The 22,106-nt window shown below is 53.8% G+C and overlaps 2 protein-coding genes across 2 annotated transcripts; both read left to right on the top strand.

Moving 5' to 3' along the window:
- Positions 1-655: 655 nt before the first annotated feature.
- HOXC13 (homeobox C13) lies at positions 656-7,106 on the top strand (the record flags this gene model as incomplete). The annotated part of the gene is made up of 2 exons (XM_081080841.1): positions 656-1,379; positions 6,850-7,106. The coding sequence occupies 2 exons, from the start codon at positions 656-658 to the stop codon at positions 7,104-7,106; spliced, it is 981 nt and encodes a 326-aa protein (XP_080936967.1).
- A 9,666-nt stretch (positions 7,107-16,772) lies between these two features.
- Positions 16,773-18,376, top strand: HOXC12 (homeobox C12; the record flags this gene model as incomplete). The annotated part of the gene is made up of 2 exons (XM_081114973.1): positions 16,773-17,382; positions 18,138-18,376. The coding sequence occupies 2 exons, from the start codon at positions 16,773-16,775 to the stop codon at positions 18,374-18,376; spliced, it is 849 nt and encodes a 282-aa protein (XP_080971099.1).
- Between the last annotated feature and the right edge of the window lie 3,730 nt (positions 18,377-22,106).

Below are 22,106 nucleotides of genomic sequence, written 5' to 3'. Positions count from 1 at the left end.
CCCACGCCCTGCCCCCGCGCGCTGACGCCTGCTTTCTAGTTTCTTCACTTATTAAGAAAAAGACCCAGTTTCTCCCTCACCCTAAGCTCCAAGTCCCAATCCACTCACAGCGATCTTTTGGAGGGTGGGATTTGTCTCCCGCATAGACATCCTAAGCCTAGGGGGAGACGCCCAGGAATAGTCCTCGCCTCTCCAGACCCCTTTGCGTCGGCCAAATTCAGCCTCCCCGCCCCCCTCCTCATTCTCCCTCCCCGGGGCCTGCCAGGGGGCGTTGCCCTGTCCCTTTAAATCTCCCAGCGCCCTCCTCTTTGCCCCTCCTGACAGCCAATCAGCACAGAGCTTTTCCACTTTGCCCCGCCCCACCTGGAGGGGTGGGAACTCCAGGAGACCCGGCCCGGCTAGCTCGGCGCCGGCCGAGTCACGTGGGCGCGGGAGGGGTGTGGAGGGGAAGCGGGCGGCCGCCGGCGGATTTCTTAATGAAGTGTCCCCGCATGCGTAGAAGGAATCTGGGGGAGGGAGGTGGCAACACCAGGAGGAGGGGAGGGGTGGGGAGGGACAGGAGGAGGGATGGGGGAGGGGAAAAGAGAGCGAGGTGTCTCCCCAGCTCGCTGCCTCTGGCAAGTGGAGTTTTTAAAAAGCTCGAGCAGATCATGTCATGACGACTTCGCTGCTCCTGCATCCGCGCTGGCCAGAGAGCCTTATGTACGTCTATGAGGACAGCGCGGCGGAGAGCGGCGGCGGCGGCGGGGGAGGCGGCAGCGCGGGCGGAGCGGGGGGCGGCTGCAGCGGAGCGAGCCCCGGCAAAGCCCCGAGCATGGACGGGCTGGGCAGCAGCTGCCCGGCCAGCCACTGCCGCGACCTGCTTCCCCATCCCGTGCTGGGCCGCCCACCGGCTCCCCTGGGTGCCCCTCAGGGCGCCGTCTACACGGACATCCCGGCCCCGGAGGCGGCGCGCCAGTGCGCCCCGCCGCCCGCGCCCCCCACCTCGTCCAGCGCCACCCTGGGCTACGGCTACCCGTTTGGTGGCAGCTACTACGGCTGCCGCCTGTCGCACAACGTGAACCTGCAGCAAAAGCCTTGCTCCTACCACCCGGGCGATAAGTACCCGGAGCCGTCGGGCGCCCTGCCCGGCGACGACCTGTCCAGAGCCAAGGAGTTCGCCTTCTATCCCAGCTTCGCCAGCTCCTACCAGGCGATGCCCGGCTACCTGGACGTGTCGGTGGTGCCTGGGATCAGCGGGCACCCGGAGCCGCGTCACGATGCGCTCATCCCTGTCGAAGGCTACCAGCACTGGGCTCTCTCCAACGGCTGGGACAGTCAGGTGTACTGCTCCAAAGAGCAGTCGCAGTCCGCCCACCTCTGGAAGTCTCCCTTTCCAGGTAAGGATGGGGCCCGAGTGCCGCGACCGCCGCCAGGGACCCTCCCCGCCCCGCCTGCCCCCGGGCTCCGCGCCCCAGCCACCCCCGCCGTCTGGTCCCGGCGCGCCGGCTTTGCTGGGCTGCCGATGGAGCTGGCCCGGCGAGCTGCGCTGAGGAATGCTCCGGGGAAGAAATCTGCTCCGACACGTTCCCCGAAGCTGCCTGGCTGAGAGTGAAGCAATCACAGGCGCCCGAGCGCCGGGCCGCCGGCTGCGCTCGAGTCGGTAGCTCGCCACCTCCTCCCCCAGCCGGCTCCAGGCTCGCGCGTGGCTCCGTGCCGGCGAAGCCCGCTTCCGGCTAAGAATGGGGGTGGGGAGGGCCTAGAGTACCTTGGAATCCACAATCACCTGCCCCAAACCCACAACCCACCGAGTAACTGGGGGGGAAATAAGAACCCCCATTTTCTTTGCCAGAATTTCCAAGATCGTTCAGGCACTAGACAGTTGTGTGTGTGTGTGTGTGTGTGTGTGTGTGTTTTCAATAGGAGTCCGATTTGCCACGGTCTACGGAAATGTAGGATACTACCTTTTTCTTCTTTTTTATGTATTAAAAAAATTTGGCCATGAATTTCCCAATTGTTAAAGGAGCAGAGCTAAAATCTCTCTTGAGAGGGAGTGTAGAGAAAGAAGTTTGAATCCCTCTCCTGAGATATAAATTTTATTTTTCTCTCTGGTATACTGAGTTCAAATAATGTGGGTGTTTCCACTGCTAACTCCCCCAAGTGTGGGGAGAGAGAGTTAGCCATGCCTCAAACACAGAAAGAAGGTGGTAAGGATGAGAGATGTAGGGGAGGAAGACCTGTTCTGAAGGGACCTGGGGTCCAGGCCCAGACTGAGAGCCCCTCCGTTTTGTCTGGCTATGTGTGGGGTATGGGGCGTGGAATTCACCATTGCCCTATTCCTCTTTAAATGAGGCTTTCCCTAAACAGGAGGGGATCTTGCAACCCACCCAAGGGTTTCTAAAAACCATATGGGAGCTTTGAATTCAGCACAGCACGGAGAAATCAGGATTTGGGATCTAACAAATCCAGAGCTTCAGTCTGCTCTGCCTGTAAGTAGAGCTCAGGAAGAGAGGGCCGACTGGCTCCCTTCCAACGTCCACAGGGGCCCAGTGGGGCCCAAAGCAGCCACACATGTCTCCCCATATTGCCCAGAGGTCCCCCAGCTCTGCATATGGGCTTAGGGACATTTTCATTGGAAAATATAGACTGAAGACCTCTTAAGAGTGGGCCCGAAATTCCTCTGCATCCGGGACTGGGGAAAGGGCATATGGTGAGAATATCACTGAATTATGTTAGAAAGTGTAGCAAATAACATTCTTGTAAATATTCTGAGAATACTCAATATAACATACAACTGAATACCCGGGTGGAACCCACCCTAGGCACCCCATTTCTGGTTGCAAGAAGATTTAAGGATGATAGAATTTTAGTACATGGTATCATGCATTACATATTTGGCGTTGGCGATAATATTTTTATATAATAAGATTTCTATTATTAACCACCTAATATGAAATATACACTAATATATTTCTAGAATACAGGCAATTCACATGTAGAGAGATGGCCCTTTAATCCCCCAATTCTCCCAAATGGAAAGGTCCTTAGGAATTGGGTATCTAGCAGGAATTCTTGGAGCAGGTGGAGCCAGTAGGCCATTCTAAAGGGCCAAAAGACAGGGGAGCATATACCCACCAGGCCCACTCTGGGCAGAAGTGCAGGTCTGGAGCAATGGGTGATGGGTTTCATGTGAAGAAGTGAAGAGGAGCTTCTCTGGCATCCTTATGTATTCCTGTGGAGTGGAGTAGGGGTGAAGGATTGAAGAGAAGCTCAGGAATATCTTTGAATAAAATATACATTTTAAAGATTCCCAGGGGGGAAAAACACACTAGAAATAAACACTTTGTGATCACAGCCTCCTAGAGAAAAATAGCTTTGAAATAAAAAATATATAGCCCAACTGAGATGTAATACATTTGCAAATTATGGCATGCAAATTACTGCATGGAAATGGATATAAAACCCAGTGTGTCTCAGCAGCTATGTGCTCAAACACTCCCTGTGTGGAAATAGAATCAGGCTGGTGTATCACAGTGAGTGCAGAGGTCCAGGCAATAGGCAGATGAAAAAGAAATGATCTTCAGACACCCTCCATCTTTCTGCCCACACAGAGATCTTTTAGAAGCAGTGAGATTTCCAGATAACTCTGTCTATGCAATTGTGGTTTGTTCCGCAGCATCTAGGCATAAACACTACTGTCTCTCTTCAGCGCCTCTGGCTCTGAGAAACCTCATCTATGGCAGTCTGGGCTGCTGTGGGAGATGGAGCAATTGTTCAGAAAGATCCAAATAATTAGGGCCAAGATGTGTTGTGGCTTTTTCCTTCCCCCAATTATACAGACCCTTGCTTCATTGCTCTCTCTCTCTCTCTCTCTCTCTCTCTCTCTCTCTCTCTCTTCCTTCCAATGGTGAGTGTAGACTTTTTTCTTTTTTTTTTTCAGAGAGAGGCAGAAATTTTGAGAGAGAGAATCAGCAAAGAAAGGATGGGGAGAGACAGAGAGGATTAGGAGAGAGAGAGAATGAGAAAAACATTTAGTGGGTTCTTTGGGCCATGCTGAAGTACCTACTGACAAGCCTTTGGATTTTGGTTGAGAAGAGCAACTAGGATTTCTAGCTGAGCAAGGCGTCCTCTGCAGAGCTCTGTTGTGGCAGTAAGTGGGCAAGAGCGAGGGAGCAGTAGGAACCTGTACACAGAGCTCCAAGAGAAAGCTATGGCTGAGCATTGATTTGATTTTTATTTGCTCCTCAAAGGTGTCTATTAGATTCCCAGGTATGAAGTGGTTTGGGTGCCTGTATGCTCTGGAGGGAGATTAGGGAAGGGTTGATTGTAATATTAATTAGCCAACTCCCCTATTTACTTTAGGCAGTATGGACACTATTCCAGGTCTAAGCTTTAGATGTTCCCACATCTGTGGATCCCACTTCCTTTTCAGACAAGACAACAGACAATGAAGGGGGTTTCTGTGAGAAGGCAAGATAGAAGGTATTTCCCCAGGAGGTCTTAAAAAATCCCCAACAGTTTGGTGTGACCCATGAAAAACTTGGCCAAATCAATCCTGGTATTCTACAGAGAAAAATAGCCAGCTTAAATCAATTACTTGTTTTTTAAAACTGATTTTTGGGGTTGCATTGATTAAACCTCATTGGAAAATTAGAGTTAGGGTTTGGGGGACCCAAAATTGGGTAGGTAATTGTGAGCATTTACAGAAAGTGAGGGGGAAAACAACAACAACGAGGACAATTGTCTGCTTACTTCAGGAATTAAATGCCACTTTTATTCCATTTTGCTCTCCAGGGAAAAGAAGGCATTTTATTTTATTTTATTTTTTGGAAAGGAGATATTTTAAAGCTGGATTGTATCAGGTGGTTTTTTTCCATTTGAGAACTCACTGTGTCATTATGTTGAGTCCAAAAATCTGGGTTTAAAATCTTAAACTTAAGTTATTTTACCCAGTCTAGAGCCTCAAATTCTCATCTTATAAATGAGTTTACTAAAATAATCCTGAAAAAAAAGTTCTGGGGATTAACACAAACAAAAAGAAAACCTCACAATGACTTCATGATATCATTACTTCTCTGTATTATTCTTGTCCCAGAATCATCAATTTCCTGAATCATAGTTACATCTGTAAGAGTAAAAAACAACTTGAGAACTGAGAGGTTTTTTAAAAAAAATTATCTTGTACAAAAAAATCATTTTTAACCTAAAGGATCTTCTCTGTTAAAGTGAAGTTGTTTTGTTTTTCAGATTTTTATAAAACCTTGGCCTATTCATACCTAGGCAGAGACAAGGGACAAATCCAACAATTTTCCTGAGAAATTGTCATCACGAAGACAGCCAAACCAGGCCATTGGAACCCCCCTCTCCCATATTCTTCCTGAGCACTTTTTCTCAGGAGACATCTCTCTCCATCCTATAGAGATAAGGGTCCCAGTGGGAATGGGTATAGGGAAGGTGTTGTAGGAGGGTGGGGTGAGAACAGCATTTCAGGAAGAACTTTGTGTTTTCACTCGGACTGTTTCTACACTCTCAAAGGGTAGAGAATGAAGGAGAAACCCCCAATATTCTGTCTTCTTCACTAGCTTCTGTCTGAAGAAGTCTAATAACTATATTTTAAAAATTAAGGGGCCATTTATTTAGACAATCTCCCTAGTTTCCCACTTCCCCTTGAAAGTGTGGCTATGACCTTTTTATTGACAGAGGTGAGGGTGGAGTGGAAGGTGGGTATAAGTGACAAGATTTTTGGTTTTGGTTTCTGTGAAATTTTCAGAGTATAAAGAAACTGAACTACTAGTGGTTAGGGTGACAAGGTATTGAGGATTTAGGGTTAGGATTCCTGCATGGGATGAAGAGAGTTTTCTTCGGCTTTGGAAGAATGGAGAGGAGAGGGGGTTGGAGCAGAGCAGAATTTGCTCTGTTTTGGTGGGTGGACATTTGTGGGGGCTGGGGGACATTGAGTTCTTTCTATAGACTTATGCGAATAGCTGATTTTACCCCCCAAGAAGGGCTCTCCTCGTGCCTTCTCTGGGGGACAGACCCTGGGGCGTGGACCCTTTACTTCCAAGGACTGATTCTCTATATCTCAGGACCAGGGCCTCCTACCTTGGATGTTGTTAAGTGGCTCACAAAATTGGACTCCTAGACTGATGGGCTCCCACGCAGGCTCGTGTCACCTGTACTGTTCTTCTCTCTGTCTAGTGGTGCGGGCATCAGATTCCTAGTGCAGAGCCAGTGAGCAAAGCCGTGGGCAGCCACTTAGTGGTCGGTGCCAACTGCAGCTATCTCCCTGCCCGACATGTCCTTCCTCAAACCTACAACAGAACATCTCTCTCTCATACTGGAGCAGAGGATGAGCTGGTGACTGCCCAAATGATTTCACTGCAGGAAGGCCTGCAGACCAGAGTGAAATTTGAAGGGACCCCTCTAAGGGCACAGAGATTCTAGTGACACAGAGATTCTAGTGACACAGAGATTGCTGTGCCAAGCCATAATGAAGCCCGAGACAAAAGGAAAATCGGTAATACTGTCCCAGTGTTTATTTTAAAAAATTGATACTTTGTTCATCATGGATATTTTGCATTCATTTTGATTTTTTAAAGCATTGTATTCAAGTATTATTTATCTTGATGACTGAGTATTTTGTGCCCCCTCCTTTAAAGTTTGAACCAGAGAAAAATACCACAGTGGCCTCACCTCAGTCGTGGCCTTGCTACTAGAGAGCAAAAGATCTGGGGGCAATCCGCTGGCCCGCTTTGAGTCCCTGCCAGAACTTTGCGCCCAGTCTGCGGTGCGGTGTCGATGCCCGCAGCCCAGTCCAGGGTCCAGCCACACGACTCACTCGCTGCCCGCCTGCCTTCTCTCCCCCCTTAGACGTGGTTCCCCTACAGCCTGAGGTGAGCAGCTACCGGCGCGGGCGCAAGAAGCGAGTGCCCTACACCAAGGTGCAGCTGAAGGAGTTGGAGAAGGAATACGCGGCCAGCAAGTTCATCACCAAAGAGAAGCGCCGGCGCATCTCTGCCACCACGAACCTCTCCGAGCGCCAGGTCACCATCTGGTTCCAGAACCGTCGAGTCAAAGAGAAGAAGGTGGTCAGCAAATCGAAAGCGCCTCATCTCCACTCCACCTGACCGCCCACCCGGCCACCTTCCCCCTCTATTTATGTCGCCGCTTTGTACCATAACCAAACTCACCGAAGGACCCTTCGCCGGTGCAGACGAATATTTAATGTTAACAAGAAAGAGGAACCGTGGCTGGGAGGCAGAGAGTATCCAAGGGCGGGGCGCCCTGCCGTCCGCCTACTCCCCACCCCATCCTCAACCCCCACCCCCATCTAGATGGGATCTACTGGGCCTCAACAGCTTTGGAGGTGGGTCCCTGGCGGGCTGTGGGAGCAAAGCTGCCGGTCCCCATCTCCCCCGCCCCCCCCCATCTCCTTGTAAGAAAGCCAAGTGGCAACGAAGAGCAAGAAGAGCCCAATCATTGCAAACAAAGCAGGGTTGGAGAACCCCAATGACCCATTCTTGCCTCCTCCTTTGCCCAGCAGGTAGAGGATCCTCCTGAGGTATCTCAACCTCAGCGCAGGACCTGGTGAGCTTAAAATTTCCTTCCGGTCCTCCCCTGCTCCCTGTCCCTACTGCACTCCTTAGTTAGGCAAGAATTCCCAATTAAGATTTTTCTGTGCATATTTTAAAAGTCGTGTTAATATTAATGATTATTATTAGGGGTCAGGCACCGTGATTGGAGTACAGGCAGCACATAGGTTTTCTTTCTTTCTGTTTCAACACAAGCTGGAATTGGCCTAAGAGCCACCTACCCCCTCAACCAGGAAACTGAATTTCTCAGGAGCTGCCTTTGCCTCCACTGCCTCCTCTGTTCTGCTCTCCCAGTCATCACACAGGAATCCAAGGTCAGAACTCAGCCAGCCTTCTAAATATTTTTCTCTCCTCCTCCTCCTCCTCCTCCTCCTCCTCCTCCTCCTCCTCCTCTTCCTCCTCCTCCACCTCCTCCTCCTCCTCTTCCTCCTCCTCCTCCTCCTCCTCCTCCTCCTCTTCCTCCTCCTCCTCCTCCTCCTCCTCCTCTTCCTCCTCCTCCTCCTCCTCCTCCTCCTCTTCCTCCTCCTCCTTCTTTCTCTCTCTCTCTCTCTCTCTCTCTCTCTCTCTCTCTCTCTCTCTCTCCAGGCCATAAAGAAGTAGAATCTTTTTTTCTTAAAGAAAATAAATAAATAAAGAACCACAGGATGGAGATTGGGGCCCCCCAGCAGAATCCCTCTCCAGTCACTTCTCCACGGTGGCAATAGCTGAGAACAGAGGCCTCATACTTTCACTTTTACTGATTGTCCAGAGGAAAGCAGTTTTCTTCCAGGAAGCCACAATAAGGGCCCCCACAAAGCCAGCTAATGTAGACGCTGCCTAACAGTTCTCTCTTCAAGGCCAACTTGGTGCTAGGGGGCCCCTCACCTTCTCCCACTGACGCATTACAAAACAGTGTTCTTTTGCAATGTTCATCAGAAATAGGCTTTTTAAAAATGTTGTGTATCTGTATATAGTATTGTGATGTCTGAATGACAATGTATTGAATTGAATGCAAAAAGAAAAACCCACAAACCTGTTTTTAAAATAAAATCTTTTTTTGGGCCTTGATTTTATTGCTCAAAGTCTTTTGAAGCCTCTCTTTCCAGTGGCTCTTCAGAGAGGTTTCTGATGCCCTGATTCAGCCAGAATGGGCACTGGAAGAGCACAGCCATCACCCCAGCTGGGACGATCCCTGACTCATATTTTGCTCCAGTTTCTTTTTTTAACTTTGGGTGGTTGCAACTATCTAGACAGGAGAAAAGTTCTTTCCATCCTGATGGAGAGAAGGATGTCATCAGCAACTGAAAAGGCCTGGGAGCAGGTGAGTGAGAAAAATACTTGCTATTTCAGTTAGTAGTTGGGGCTCAGATCTGGATTGGGTGCTGGAGCTGAATGCTGTAGTGACAGCAGTGGAAAGCTAACTGGAGGCCCCACTGTCTGTAGAGGGTCCCAAATTCCTACAGCCAGTTCAGGGCTGAGGCTAGGGAGACGTCCGCTCTGCCACCCCTGCCCTGCTCGGGGTTCCCAGGCTGCACTCTTTCTTTCCCCAATGACCTATGTAGAGAGGCCAGGCTGCTAGGGTCCCTGGAGCCCCCAGTTCACTAAAGCAACCCCACTTTTATTCTCCAGCATTCCTGGAAACCTCGGTCTTTCAAGCAATCTGGAGCCCCATAGGCCCTGCCACTAATTTGTTTTTTTTCTGTCCAGTCAGTCCATGCCTATCTCCCTATCTGGCAGAGTTAATGAGATTGTTAAATTGTCAGGTTAGGAGACTTTTAAAAAGCAACATCGCCTAAAACAATGTTATCTTGGATTAAATCTTTACTGCGGCAATTTTTATATATAATATTCTTCCTCTCCTGAGACACAGAAAGACTGGAGGCATTGAACTGGAAATTAGCATTCTCTGGTCTCCCTTTACCTGATGGCTGAAGTTTTAAATATTTTATTGAAATAAATAAATGTTTCTGAGGATGAAACACACACATGCACTCACAGGGAGTCTGAGAGACAAAGAGCCTGAAGAATTCACCATCTCTGGAGGCTTTGCTACTGATGTGGCACCAGTCCTGTTCAACTGCATTTTAACTCTGGGTTAACTCTCAAAGAATCATATGCTGGGAAGTAGAGATTTAGGAGGTGTAAGTGAATCTCCCAGGAATAAGGTTCATTTTTAATTCTATCTCCCCTTTCTCTTCCTATCCACCACCCTCACCTTTCCCCAAAACCAGAGTCTCCCTTGAGATGAAAAGAGTTGAAGATTAAATGTATGCTTGATCAGAAAAAGAAACTGAATAGATAAGAGGTCTGGGGCTCTCTTGATATGGTCCCCACCTCTCTTTGGAGATGCATTGGGCAGTCCCACAACACGCAATGTACACACAGTGGAAGTTGGAGACTGGGGCGGGGGGAAGAAGTCTAGAGTTCTCTGAGGGGCCCTCCGCTTCTGCACACAAACCCATACATAATCAAATGAGTGAATCTTTCCACACACAGAGGGACCGGCACTAAAGCCCCAGAAGAGGGCAATGAAAAAGAGGAGAGCCTGGTCAGCATGGCTCAGTGGTTGAGCCTTGACCTATGAACCAGGAGATCATGAACCAGGAGGTCATGGACCAGGAGGTCATGGTTCGATCCCCACCCCACCCCCACTCCATGGCACATGCCTTGGGTTGCCAGCCCTAGCCCCAGTGTGGGCTGTGCAGAGGGCAGCCTATCAATGATTCTCTCATCATTGATGTTTCTATCTCTCTCTCTCCCTGTCCCTCTCTGAAATCAATAAAAAAAAATTTAAAAAGAAAAGAGAAGGAGAAAGCCTGTGGAAGCTCACTGGGGTTGCACTGGGACCCTGGTAACCCAGGCAAAGACTGAAGTCTCTTTGAGTCCTTGTGAGTCCCAATGTGTTTAAGACCCTCTCAAGCCCTGGATTAAATGTGTCTGAATGGATTTTGGGAAATTGTCATGCCTGGATCAATTTTAAGATGCCTCTCCCATAAAAGTAAGTGAGCATGAGAATGGGAACTCCCATGTGAGACAGGTACTGTGTGACTGTGTGTTCTGGGGTGGCAACGTTGGGAAAATGTATTATTCTTTTCCTGATCATGTTGGTCCCTTACCTTTCTGTCCTTCAAGAATTGGCATTCTCACTGGGGACTCTGTGAGACATTCCTGTCAAGTTGTGTGTGTGTGTGTGTGTGTGTGTGTGTGTGTGTGTGTTTAGAGCCTTTGACCAGTGGAGAATTTCCTCAGCCTTTACTGCCTGTGTGTGCAACTATGTAGGTAGGAGTGTCGCCAGCCGGCACTTTTCTCAGTGTACAGAATTGTTTTCTCTTCTTTATTCAAATCTATAAAAAGGCTTTCTTTCTAAGGCCAGCCTCCTAATGTTGGTGTGAGAGTCAGGCAGCAATAAATATGAGTGCAAGGGAATAGCAGGGCTGTGAGCACAGAGGCTTCTCCTGGAGACAGCCCTCCCCTCTGGGATGGAAGCCCCTGCTGTCTTTCTCACAGTCTGAGGTGGCATTCTCCACCCGTCATGCCCCACCAGGTCAGGACCGGGGATCCTGGAGGGGGGTGGGCTGGAGCCTCACAGGACTCTCCATCTGGGGGCCACTCTCCCAGGCTGCCAGGGAGGGCTCAGTTACATCCTTTCCATGTCCTTCCCCACCAGCATCTTCATCCCCAGACCCCGGGCCAGCAGACGGGGCCTTTCAGCCGCAGTCCCGCAGCCAAGAACCCACCTGAGGGAGCAAGGCCAGCAGTTCTCGGGAGATTCCTCCACCGCTGTCTCTAGACCATCTGCTCCTGCGGCTGATCCACAGACAGCTGGGTCAGCAGTGAGGGAGTACAGCAGGGACAGCCCTCTGACATTCTCCATGGCTCAGGGGATTGGAGCTGGGGACGCGGCGACAGCCCCTCTGTTCACAAGAGAACGCCCCACGCTAGGATCCACCAGGGTGCGACTCAGGTGGCCTGGGTAAGGGCGGTGCTGATCCCAGGCTGCTGGCGTGAGCCCACCCCTCCAAAACCTCCAACCGCTGGATCAGATGTGTATCCAGACCTGCGTTGGGGGAGGATGGAGGGGCCCTGGGAAGCGAGGAGCTCCTGGGAGGAGGAGGGGGCCAGAGCCTTTCGCAACCAACCAGGCTCTTCCTCTTTTAGCCTTGACCGTGACTAGGTCTTTCTGACCTTGACATCGCAAGGAGTCCATGGGAGGGGGGAGGGGGGGAAAGGCCTTGATCTTCCGGTGGCCAGAGAAGGGGAGGGCCGCGAGCCCCCTCGACGCGCCATCCCCCCTTCCCGCCAGAGCCCGCCGCCTCTGTTTACACACAGAGGAGGTGTCGTCTTCAGTCTAGACAGGGGCGCTAATAACGACCATAAAAGGCGGCCTCCCCAGAGATGCTCGCAGCTCAGCTCCCGCGCGCCGACCGCCGGCGGCTCCCTCCCCTCCTCCGCCCCGCCCTCCTCGATACCTCGGCGTGGCCTGCGGCGGGTCTCGGGGAAGGGGGAGAGGGTGTCTAGAGGCTGAGCGCCCCCGCCCCGCATCCTTCCGAACCTCTTCCGTCTCCAAAGGTAAGTGGACCCCGCTCTTCCGGCCCAGCCATCCTCGGGGTGAACAGCACGTCCTCCCTCCCCCCCCACCCCACCACCACCAGCCTCCTGGGCCGGTGGCCCCTACTCCGACCCGCCCGCGCTCCCCACCCCGCGCTGGGGGCTTGACTCCGGGGAGCGTCTGGGTAGCTGGCAGAACAGACCCCAGGCAGATCTCAGCCGCTGCCCAGAGCTAGGCCTGGACGGAGGCCGCGGCCACAACCAGCCGCCGGCTGTGGGGCAGGGGGCTCTGGGGGTCGGCCTCACCCCACCTGGAGCTCCAGGTCTGCGGAGGCCAGGCCCCCTTGCAGGCGGCTGTGGGTGTGGCGTTTGATGAGGGTGTGTTGTTGTGTGTTTTTTAACTTGGCCCCACACCTTTCTTGACACTCAGTAATTCTCTAGGCGGAGGAGATCCTCTGCTGGCGGAGGTGGAAAATGTCAGAGCCACGCAACTATTTAACTATTAGCGCGCCGGAGAGACAGAAAATGGGGAAAGATGGCCCATTTGGGGATGCTCAGGTGAGAGGTGGAGAGATGGCTTCCCAGAGGTTCCCGCCAGGACTCCTCACCCCTTCCCCGGCTCCTGAGTGGCAACCAGGCTGGGGTCTTGCGGCGGGAGGCGGCTCAGAAGGAGCAGCTCAGGACGCTGCCGGTCCCAGGCTGCTGGCTCGAGCCTAAAAACCTGACTGGGCCCCTCACCAAGGCTTCTCTAACGCCCCCACCTCCAGGCTGTAGGTCCTTCGAAGGCAATGCCTGGAGAAGGGGCCTCCCAGATTTCTTTTGTAAGTCCCGGAGGAAGACCTGGGAGCCAAGTGGGCTCCGACCTCTGGAGGAGCTCCCTTCCTTTGCCTCTGTCTGGCCTGAATCCGACGAAGGCCCTGTTGCAAGCCCAACTGCCCTGAAGGGGTGAAACAGAGGCCTGAGGGGTGGGGGCCCAAGCCGTCCACATTCGCCGCTGTTCACCTCCCCTCTCCCTGCCTGCTCAGCCCCTACTCAGCTCTCCTTCGGGGCCCAGCGCTGCCTCATTTGCATATGCGGCGGGGCCGCTCTCCGCAAACTAGACAGTGACCTTGAACCGGGCCGCCGCGGCCTCTCCGCTGACGGGGAGAAGACGGCACCGCCGCGCGGCATCACTCCGCCCCCGGGAAGCCCGGACGCGGCCGCTCACAGCGCCTCCGCGGTGGCCTGCGCAGCCGCCTTGGCCCCGCCACCAGGACCGGCGTAGATTTTATAATCAGCTCCCCTCGCCTGGCTCAGCGGTGGCAGCGACTCGAGGCGCCGCGAGAAGGCCTCGAAGATGCGGGAGGGGTGGAGGCTCAGGCAGAGAAGGCGCGGGAGAGGAGGCAGGGCGTCCAGCTGGTGGATGCGCGGAAGCACGAGGGCTGCCACGGGTCTTTACGGGAAGCCTTGGACCACATCCTGGCCTTCGGTTTTCATTAGCCCCTGAGTTAATGAGAGGGGCATGGCTGAGCCAAGACCGGCTGCAGCAGGAAGCCGAGGCTCAGACGCTAGCAAGCAGGTCGCACCTCTAACCTTGTGATTTGAGGAACGTGCAGGAGCGTGGACGTACAGATCGCTCCGCGGTTCCGGAGCCGGGGTCCCCGGCCAATTATAGTTTTGCAGGCGGCTGCGAAGTGAAGTGCGAGCGGATTAAGCCCGCGGTCTAGACGCGGCTGTCCAGCGCTTCAGGCAGGGAGTCCTTCCCAGCATCCGTTCCCAGCCCCACGGGGCTCAGGGCTAGCAGCTCCTGCCGAGCCTGGATTTAGATTTGATTTGAAGCCTCGCACCCGAGCCTCCCGCCGGCCCTGGGGACCCAGGCTGAGAGCGGCGCTCTGGGGGCTGTTGGTCTGAGGTGGTTAAGGAAGGGAGCTGCGTGCGGCGGGCGTCTCACAGGCGAACAGAACCGCGGTGGGTGCCACGGGAGGCCGAGCGCTTTATGTTGCCCGGGTGCTCGCTGCGATCCGGTAAACCCCTAGGACTAGGTTCACACTGGGTCCTGAGGAACAGGACGCTGGAGATGCGAATTTCCATGATGATTCTTGGCAGCTCTCCCTGAGAGGCTCATGGTCCGAAGCTCGGAAGAAAGGGGGCTTAAGCATGTGCCAGTGCCCACAGAGTCCCAAACCTGGGAAAATGGCCTTTTCTGACGGGGCCTAATCAGTCAGATAGGAGCTGCGAGTGCAGGAAACCTTCACTCCATCCTCGTTTCCCCTGCGTTGCATCTGCCGCCCTGTGGCCGCAGCTCTGTGTGCGGGGCGGCTGGCCCGAGGGCAGCGAGCCGAGGTCTAGGCCTGGTATTTTCAAGCTCGGGAGGGCTGGGGAGAGGCTGAGACCTTCCTCCTGGGGTCCCCCTTCTAGGAGATCGCGGTCCTCGGGGAGGGAAAAGAGAAGGGGGAGAAGCCTCACGGGCACTAGGGATTATTCCGCAAAGCTCAGCTCGGCATTTCTCACACCAACAATAGCGGCCGTGAGCCGAGGCCTGCAGACCTCGCCGCCAGCGCAATGTTCTGATTGAAAACTGCGACAATATTAAAGTCACACCTTGTTTTGTTTTATGACCAAAATAACCCGCAAATAAATTTTTTAAAAATTAAAATTTCAGTGGCGCTCATTAATGCATCATGAAAAGGAGGCATAAATAATGTGTTGGAGGTGCTGTGACGTGGGATTTGCAGCTGAGGGATGCTCCTCTCTGCAGCCGCGCAGCCCTTTAATCAGGCACAATAAGGCCAATCCAGGCGGGTCTCTTGCCCACTCTTTGGCGCCGGGTTCCTGCGGTTCTGACTGGAGGTGACTGCGCCAGGCTGGCATCCCACTGCTTGGTCTCGGTTAGGCAAGTTGGGCTCCCAAAGGCTCCTGGGTGGGGGGTGGGGGGCGGCGGCTGGCGAGGCAGCCTGGAGGGCTAGGGCGGGGAAGGGGCAGACGCAAAGCGTCTAACTGTGGGGCCGGCAGGGCAGGCCGGCTGGGTGACGCCTGCAAGGACGCATTTCTGGGGAGTGAGCAGCTATGGTTTGGGATATGAAATCGCCCGGAGCTGTGGAATTCTAAGAATCTGCGTCTCTCTCCGATGCGTCCTGCAGAGAAGAGAGAGAAAAAGGGAGATGAGAATTTTTTGCTCCGGTCTGCTTCGGCTTTTGCTCAGGCATTTAACTTTCACCTACATGGGTGTGTTTTTTCTCGCCCATATGGAGTCTCTTAGTCTCTAATCTTCTCTAAATCTTCTGGTGTTTTCTCATATTTAGATGTTTCCTGAACTATTTATCTCACCTCGTATTATTAAAGCTGGGCATTGGATAAGGAGCCTGAAATACTGAAATAATCACATGGAAATTCGACTATTTTGTCTACTAGGCTCCGAGAGAATACACCTACTTTTGAAGGTTTTTGTATTATGTGTGTGTTGGTTTGTGTGTGTTTTGTTTTTCTCCTTTTAAAATCCACTTGACTATGATCTGTGGAAAGGGTTTGTGATTTCCCTACCTTGATGAGTCTCACCAATGGCAGCTTTGGGTACTCAGCCTTTTCCCGGCGGACCTGCTGAGGCCAGCACCATAAACACTGCAGTTCTTTCCCTCGCTCCCAGCACACCTAGTGGCCTCAGCACTGCTATCTGATGGTCCCAGAGCAGGTTGGGCCAGGTAGGGGGTGCCAATGTCTTCTTCACAGTGGGTATCAGGAGCTTCCCAGGCCAACCAAGCTCTGCTAGGGGCCCGGAGACTCTCCTGCAAAGACTCTGGGAGATTCCCCCAGAAGCCCCTGTGACCCACAGAATCACGGTCAAGAGCAGTCCAAGCGCCCACATTCTCAAGAGCAGGTAGGCAGGTTCACATAGAGCTGGGCGCCTTCTTTTTCTGCCTCCCTCTGCATCCTTTCTCTACAGGTTGAGTGGACGCGTGAGGGGAGGGTGGCTCCCAGCGTGGGGGGAAGACCCTACATTAATAATGCTCCCCGAGTCCTTCCTGGAGGAAAGGACCCCACATGCCTCTCCCAATTCCTGAGGAGAAAGAGCTGAAGAAGAAAAGCTCAGCAGCCACAGGGCCGAGAAAGATAGCAGCAGGAGAACCTGCCCTTACTCCACTCGCCTCTACTGTAAATAAACCCCGAGCCAAAGGGCTCATCCGTCTCCTTAAACAGCCAGTAAACTTTATATGACACAATATCTAATAGTAATTTATTGGGGAGATATTGTAAATTCCAACGGTTTTAGTTAATAAAGGAGCTAATTAAAGAGGGACGGGCTGTGCTGGGCCAGCTGTTGGTGAGAAGATAATACATGGGGGGGAGGGGGTGCAGGGTGCAGAAGTGTGTATGTGTGGGTATTTTTGGTGTGGCTATTTTCCCCTTGCCCCGCGTCGGGCGACTGGCTCGCTCTCTGCGTTAGGTTTTATATGATTTCTTTAAAAAACTAGAAACCAGCGAATAAATCTGTCCCCGCGTTTCGTGCGCCCCCCCCCCCCAATTGGGGAAGGGGGAAGTTGGAATTGGTGCGGGGTGGGGGGGATTCGCTGTCCCCACCCATCCCTCTGGCGGCGGCACCCACGTGAGTTGGACGGCCAATGGGTGGCCGGTGCAGGTTTAACTATGTTTAATGTCAGATAGCAATAAAGTAGAAGCTGCCGGTCGGGCCCCGCGGAAATGGGAGAGCATAATCTCCTGAATCCCGGGTTTGTGGGGCCGTTGGTGAACATCCACACGGGGGACACCTTCTATTTCCCCAATTTCCGCGCGTCCGGGGCGCAGCTGCCCGGGCTGCCGTCGCTGTCCTACCCGCGCCGCGACAACGTGTGCTCGCTGCCCTGGCCGTCGGCGGAGCCGTGCAATGGCTACCCGCAGCCCTACCTCGGCAGCCCCGTGTCGCTCAACCCGCCCTTCGGCCGCACGTGCGAGCTGGCGCGCGTGGAGGACAGCAAGGGCTACTACCGCGAGCCGTGCGCCGAGGGCGGCGGCGGGGCCCTGAAGCGCGAGGAGCGCGGGCGCGACCCGGGCCCGGGAGCTGGACCCGGGGCCGCGCTTCTGCCGCTGGAGCCGTCAGGGCCTCCTGCGCTCGGGTTCAAGTACGACTACGCGGCCGGCGGCGGCGGTGGCGACGGCGGTGCGGGACCCCCGCACGACCCGCCCTCGTGCCAGTCGCTGGAATCCGACTCCGGGTCGTCCCTGCTCAACGAGGGCAACAAGGGCGCCGGCGCGGGCGACCCCGGCGGCTTGGTGTCACCTTTAAACCCCGGCGGCGGGCTCTCGGCCAGCGGTAAGCACCCCGGCCCGCTCCCGAGACGCGCTCAGGGCGGGACGTCTGACGGGGCGGGCCCGGTAGGACCGAGCTGGGGCCGCCTGGGGTGACAGAATGTGTGGAGAGGAAGCACTTCTTTTAAAAAGAAGTGGGGGTTGGGGAGCCCTATAAACATGTAAATATCCCCATAAAAGAACTGAAGAGATTCCCTTCTGCATCAGCCCGCGGCTGGAGGGGGCAGGGAGCTCGGGAGAAGGGAAATTCTGGACCGAGCCTTCCCCAGGCCTGGGGGGTGGGAAGGTGAGGCCCCGAGCGTGGTCCCTGCTCCTCCAGAGCCTCTAGCTCCGCTTCCCCACAGCCTCCATTACCTGCATGTTTTCGCCAGCGGAGACGTTTAACTCTCGCCACTCGCTCATGTCTGTTCTAGCGGATCAGGGACCCCATCCCGGAAGATGTGAGAGGAAGGGTCCAGGAAACCCTGGAGAAGAGGTCTGGGGAGAAGGGAGGGAAGAGGAACATGGAAGGGTGAGGGATACTGCAGTGGTAGGTAGAGTTGGGGAAGCAAGGAAAAGAAGTGAAGGAGGAAAAGGAGGAGGAGGAAGGATGGGAGTTGGTAGGGGTGGGGTCTGCGTAGAAGAGAGGAGTCAGGAGAGGAAGGGCTTGGGGTTGGGCGTGAGGCCAAGGTGAAGAGGACTCGGGAAAGAGCAAGGGCGCTGTGCCTGTCACCTCTGGGTCTTCTGGCCAACCCTCGCTCCTGGTTCATCTCCACCCAGGCACGCCCTGGTACCCGATCCACAGCCGCTCACGGAAGAAGCGCAAGCCCTATTCGAAGTTGCAGCTGGCGGAGCTGGAGGGCGAATTTCTCGTGAACGAGTTCATCACACGGCAGCGCCGGAGGGAACTCTCAGACCGCTTGAATCTTAGTGACCAGCAGGTCAAGATCTGGTTTCAGAACCGGAGAATGAAAAAGAAAAGACTTCTGTTGAGGGAGCAAGCTCTCTCTTTCTTTTAGGGGGCAAGACAAGGGAGCCAGCCCCAGACTGAGCCCGTCTCTGGCAGAGAGCAAGAGGGGGCGCTGCCTGGGACACAGGCTCCCCGCTTAGGATGCCAGAAGTCTCTGGCAGGCCCTCTCTGGACGTCCTCTTGTCTGTTTTCTTCGTGTTTCCCTCTCACACACCCCCAGCAGGTCCTGCCAGGCCCCAGGGAGAAGGGAAGAACCCAGCCAGGGAGACAGAAAGCCCACAGCTGCCAGGGATAGAGACAGGGCAAGCTGAGGCACTGGGGAAGGGTTGGTTTGAGGCAGACTGAGGCTGAGGACCCGGGTGTCTGCTCCCACCACTTCCCTTCTGTGATCTGAAGTCTGCCTGCAGGAGTTGGCAAGGGTGGGGACAGTGGAACAAAGTCTCCCAGAATTCGCTGCTGGGATTAGGAGCCGCTGACAGGAGCAGCAAGAGTGGAGGACATCAGAGAGAGTAGAAGGGGACAGGGTAGCTCTGGGAGGGCGGGAGGAAGTGGGGGAATCCAGGAGGAAGTGCGGTTTGGGAGGACGGAATGGTCAGCAATGCCCATGTCCAGAGTGTCTGGGTCTTCCCAGCCTGGATGGCAGAGCAGGCAGAAGCATGAACGGTTGGCAGACCTGGCTGCAGACAAGGTGATCACAGCCTTATGTCCTCTCTAGGGCAGGCTGTCCAAGCATCTCCTGATCCCCAGCCCTCTCCCAAGCCTTCTGCCAGCCTCTTGCTCGCGGGTGTGCTGCCATCCTCTCTTTCTGCCCCCTAGGTAGCTGCGGACCAGAACCGCAAGCCAGGAATTAAGGGCTAAGCAGATGCAGCCTCAGGTTCAATAGCCACTCTAGGGACCCCCACCTGGCCCTCCGGGAAACCCAAGAGGCTGTGAAAGGGGCTGCGAGCATGGCATTGATTGGCGAGCGGAAGAGTTTCTGGCTGCCGGAGCTAATTCTCCCTTTCCCCGCTGGCGTTCATGGTCACGGCCGGCTAGAGGCTGGACTGGCATAATTTACGAGGCAGGAGGAGAATCCGCCCCTAGAGGGGCTACTGGCCACAGTGGCCCTGCGCAGTCCGGGTTTCCCAGGCTGGTGACAATGAAGGAGGAGGCACTGCAGCCTCCCACCCAACTCCTTTCTGTCTCCCACTCCACCCTCTCCCCAACTTGGCCCTTTGTCTCAGGATCCACTGCCTCTGCCTCTGGGCTTCAAGCCTCGGAGTACAAGGACCAGAGCAGAGGGAGGAGCACATCTCCAGGACCTGTTGGAGGCCAGAGAGTGGCTTCTCCAGCGGAGGGCCTTTTATTCACAGCCCCTATCAGGCCCGAGCCCGCCCCCAGACCTACCCCCCAGCCTGGCTTAGGAGAGAGAAGTAGTGAAGGAACTTGCCTGCCTTCCCATATGCCTTTTTTTTTTTTAATCCCTTTGGGTGAGAGTCCCCCATCCTCCCATCCATCCACCCTTGCCAAGAGCAAGGGACTGATGGGAGTTCAACTCAGCTTGGGAAGTGTGGAACTGGCCTGCTAGCTGGGAGTTCTTCCTGCCTGGGAAGCGTCTCCCCTAATACACCCTTGAAAGGTAATCCATAAAGTCCCCCCCTCCATTCTCCCACCAGCACACAACTTCAAGTCCCTATACAGGATTGTGCAGAGGCAAACTCCTAGGGACAGCTGAGCCCAGCACACCAGTGGGCCCAACCCACTCTCCTGACTGTACATGCAAGCAGGCAGCTTCATATCCCCAGATACAACCCTGTAGAGTGGCCATATAATCACATGCTCCCATCCTCCATTGGGCACCTGACACACTTCCCCAGCCACATAAACTTGTTCCACTGATGTGCAAGTTTGCAGCAATCACTGCCATTCCAGCCGGCTGCTGGTGCTGGGTCTGAAGCACTCTCCCCTTTGCCTGCACCCATGTACCTCTTGATGCAGCCCCTCCTGTGACCTCAAGGGCTCGGGGGTGCTGGAATCCATCTGCACCACTCCAGCCTGACTCCCATGGCCTAACAGAGAAAGAAGAGAGACCAGAAGACTCCCAAAGGGTGGAGGGACAAAGATATGCAATATTCTCTTCCTGTTGCTTTAAACTTGATTTCTGTGAACTTCTCTGTCAATCTGTGTCCTGTTCTCTGTGTCTGTTGCTAGTACCTTGTGTAGTCCCTGTGGGTAGATGGCCTCCCTTCTCTCCCTCCCCAGCTCTCTGTAGTGCGCCCTCCTATTCAACCAGCTGTCTTTAGCACGTTTTCCCCTTTATATAGTCCTTGTACAGAGTTACTTCATCATATTAATATTAATAATACTAATTAAAACATGACTGTATGATGATGTGATTTTTTTTTTAGAAAAAAATTAAACTGGTTCCCCCCACATTGTCTCCTCTGCCCGGAAAGAATGGGATCCTCAGCCTCCTAGCTGTTTTCCACTTTATTTTCTCCAGCTCAGGTGAATAATAAAAATAATAATTATAATAATAAAGGAAGAGCAGTTTCAGGGGCAACAAAAATATATGGGCAATCAAGATCTGTTGATGAGCTGCCATCTCCATTCCTAAGCAATTACTGGCAGAGAGAAAATTGGGGGACCATAGACTGGGGAGGAGGAGAGGAATACCTGAGAAGTCGTGGGCTGTAAAAATAATGTGAACAGCTTGGAGGAGGCTGAGACTACCTACCTGCAGGGCTGGGAAAAGAAAGTCTGAGCTGCAGGATCTTCACAAAGCAAAACCAGGGTAGGGGTGCAAACAGGTTGGAGCTGGGATGATGAGAGTGGGATCTGGGGCAGGGTTTGGTGGGTCCACACTTCAACCCCAAGGCCCTGACTCCTTGGCCTTGCTCTGGGAGCATATGCTGTGCACTGCAAGAAGACTGGGCAGGGGACTAAAGACCACTTGAAGCTGGAGAAATAGGCGTCATCTCTGTTGGCCAGTGACCTCCTCTGGGCCATGCCAGAGAGAGGCCCAGGTCCAGGCCAGAGTCTGCGTTCCAGCTGAGTGCATGAGCCCTTTGTACCGCCACCTCACCCCTTCCTTGTGGGTGGAACGCCCTCCCTCTGCCTCTGCCCTTGAGCCTCTGATCCCTGAGTTTCTCTTTTTCACAGCCTGGCTCCAATCATAGAGTCTCCTCCAAATTCCCCCTCCACCCTCCAGGGCCCTCTCCGGAATGGCAGGGGCCCCCACCCAAGCCCAGCCTGCAAACCACGCCTTCTGCCCTGAAAACTTTGTCACTCTTCCTTTCCTTTCTCCTGCAACTAGTAAAACTGGTAAATTTAAACCAAACCTCATCTCCCTTTGCCCCGAATCCCAGCTGTCTTGTATAGCTGAGGGGTTCAGGCAGGAAGAAGATGATCCCAAGCTTTGAGGGTACTCACACAAAGGCCCTACAGAGTGGGGGCAAGGCTGGGAACAAGATAGCTTCTGGCAGCCATGAGCTGGGGGAGGGACTGGGTGGCTGTGCCTGGATCTGCATAAAGCGGGGAGGAGGATCTGAATCCCAATGAATCCAGGGACACATCTATACAGGAAGTTAACAGTGAAGACATTTCTGGCTAAAAAGGAAGGAAGGAATTTAGGGAGGGCAGGAATAACTGGCCCTTAATTTATTCCCTCGATTTATTCTGCGATACTGCAGATCTGAGAGAGAATAGATCTTGTTGGGTGGTGTCTACGCAGCCCCCCCCCCAACTCAATAACTGGGGGAGCTGTCAGTGAAGGAAAGACACTATAATCTCCTCCCAAT

The sequence above is a fragment of the Myotis nattereri genome (genome assembly GCF_964212035.1).
Source record: "Myotis nattereri genome assembly, chromosome: 2".
NCBI lineage: Eukaryota > Metazoa > Chordata > Mammalia > Chiroptera > Vespertilionidae > Myotis > Myotis nattereri.
The sequence above is the reverse complement of the archived record's forward strand: the minus strand, read 5'-3'. Positions and strand labels throughout refer to the sequence as shown.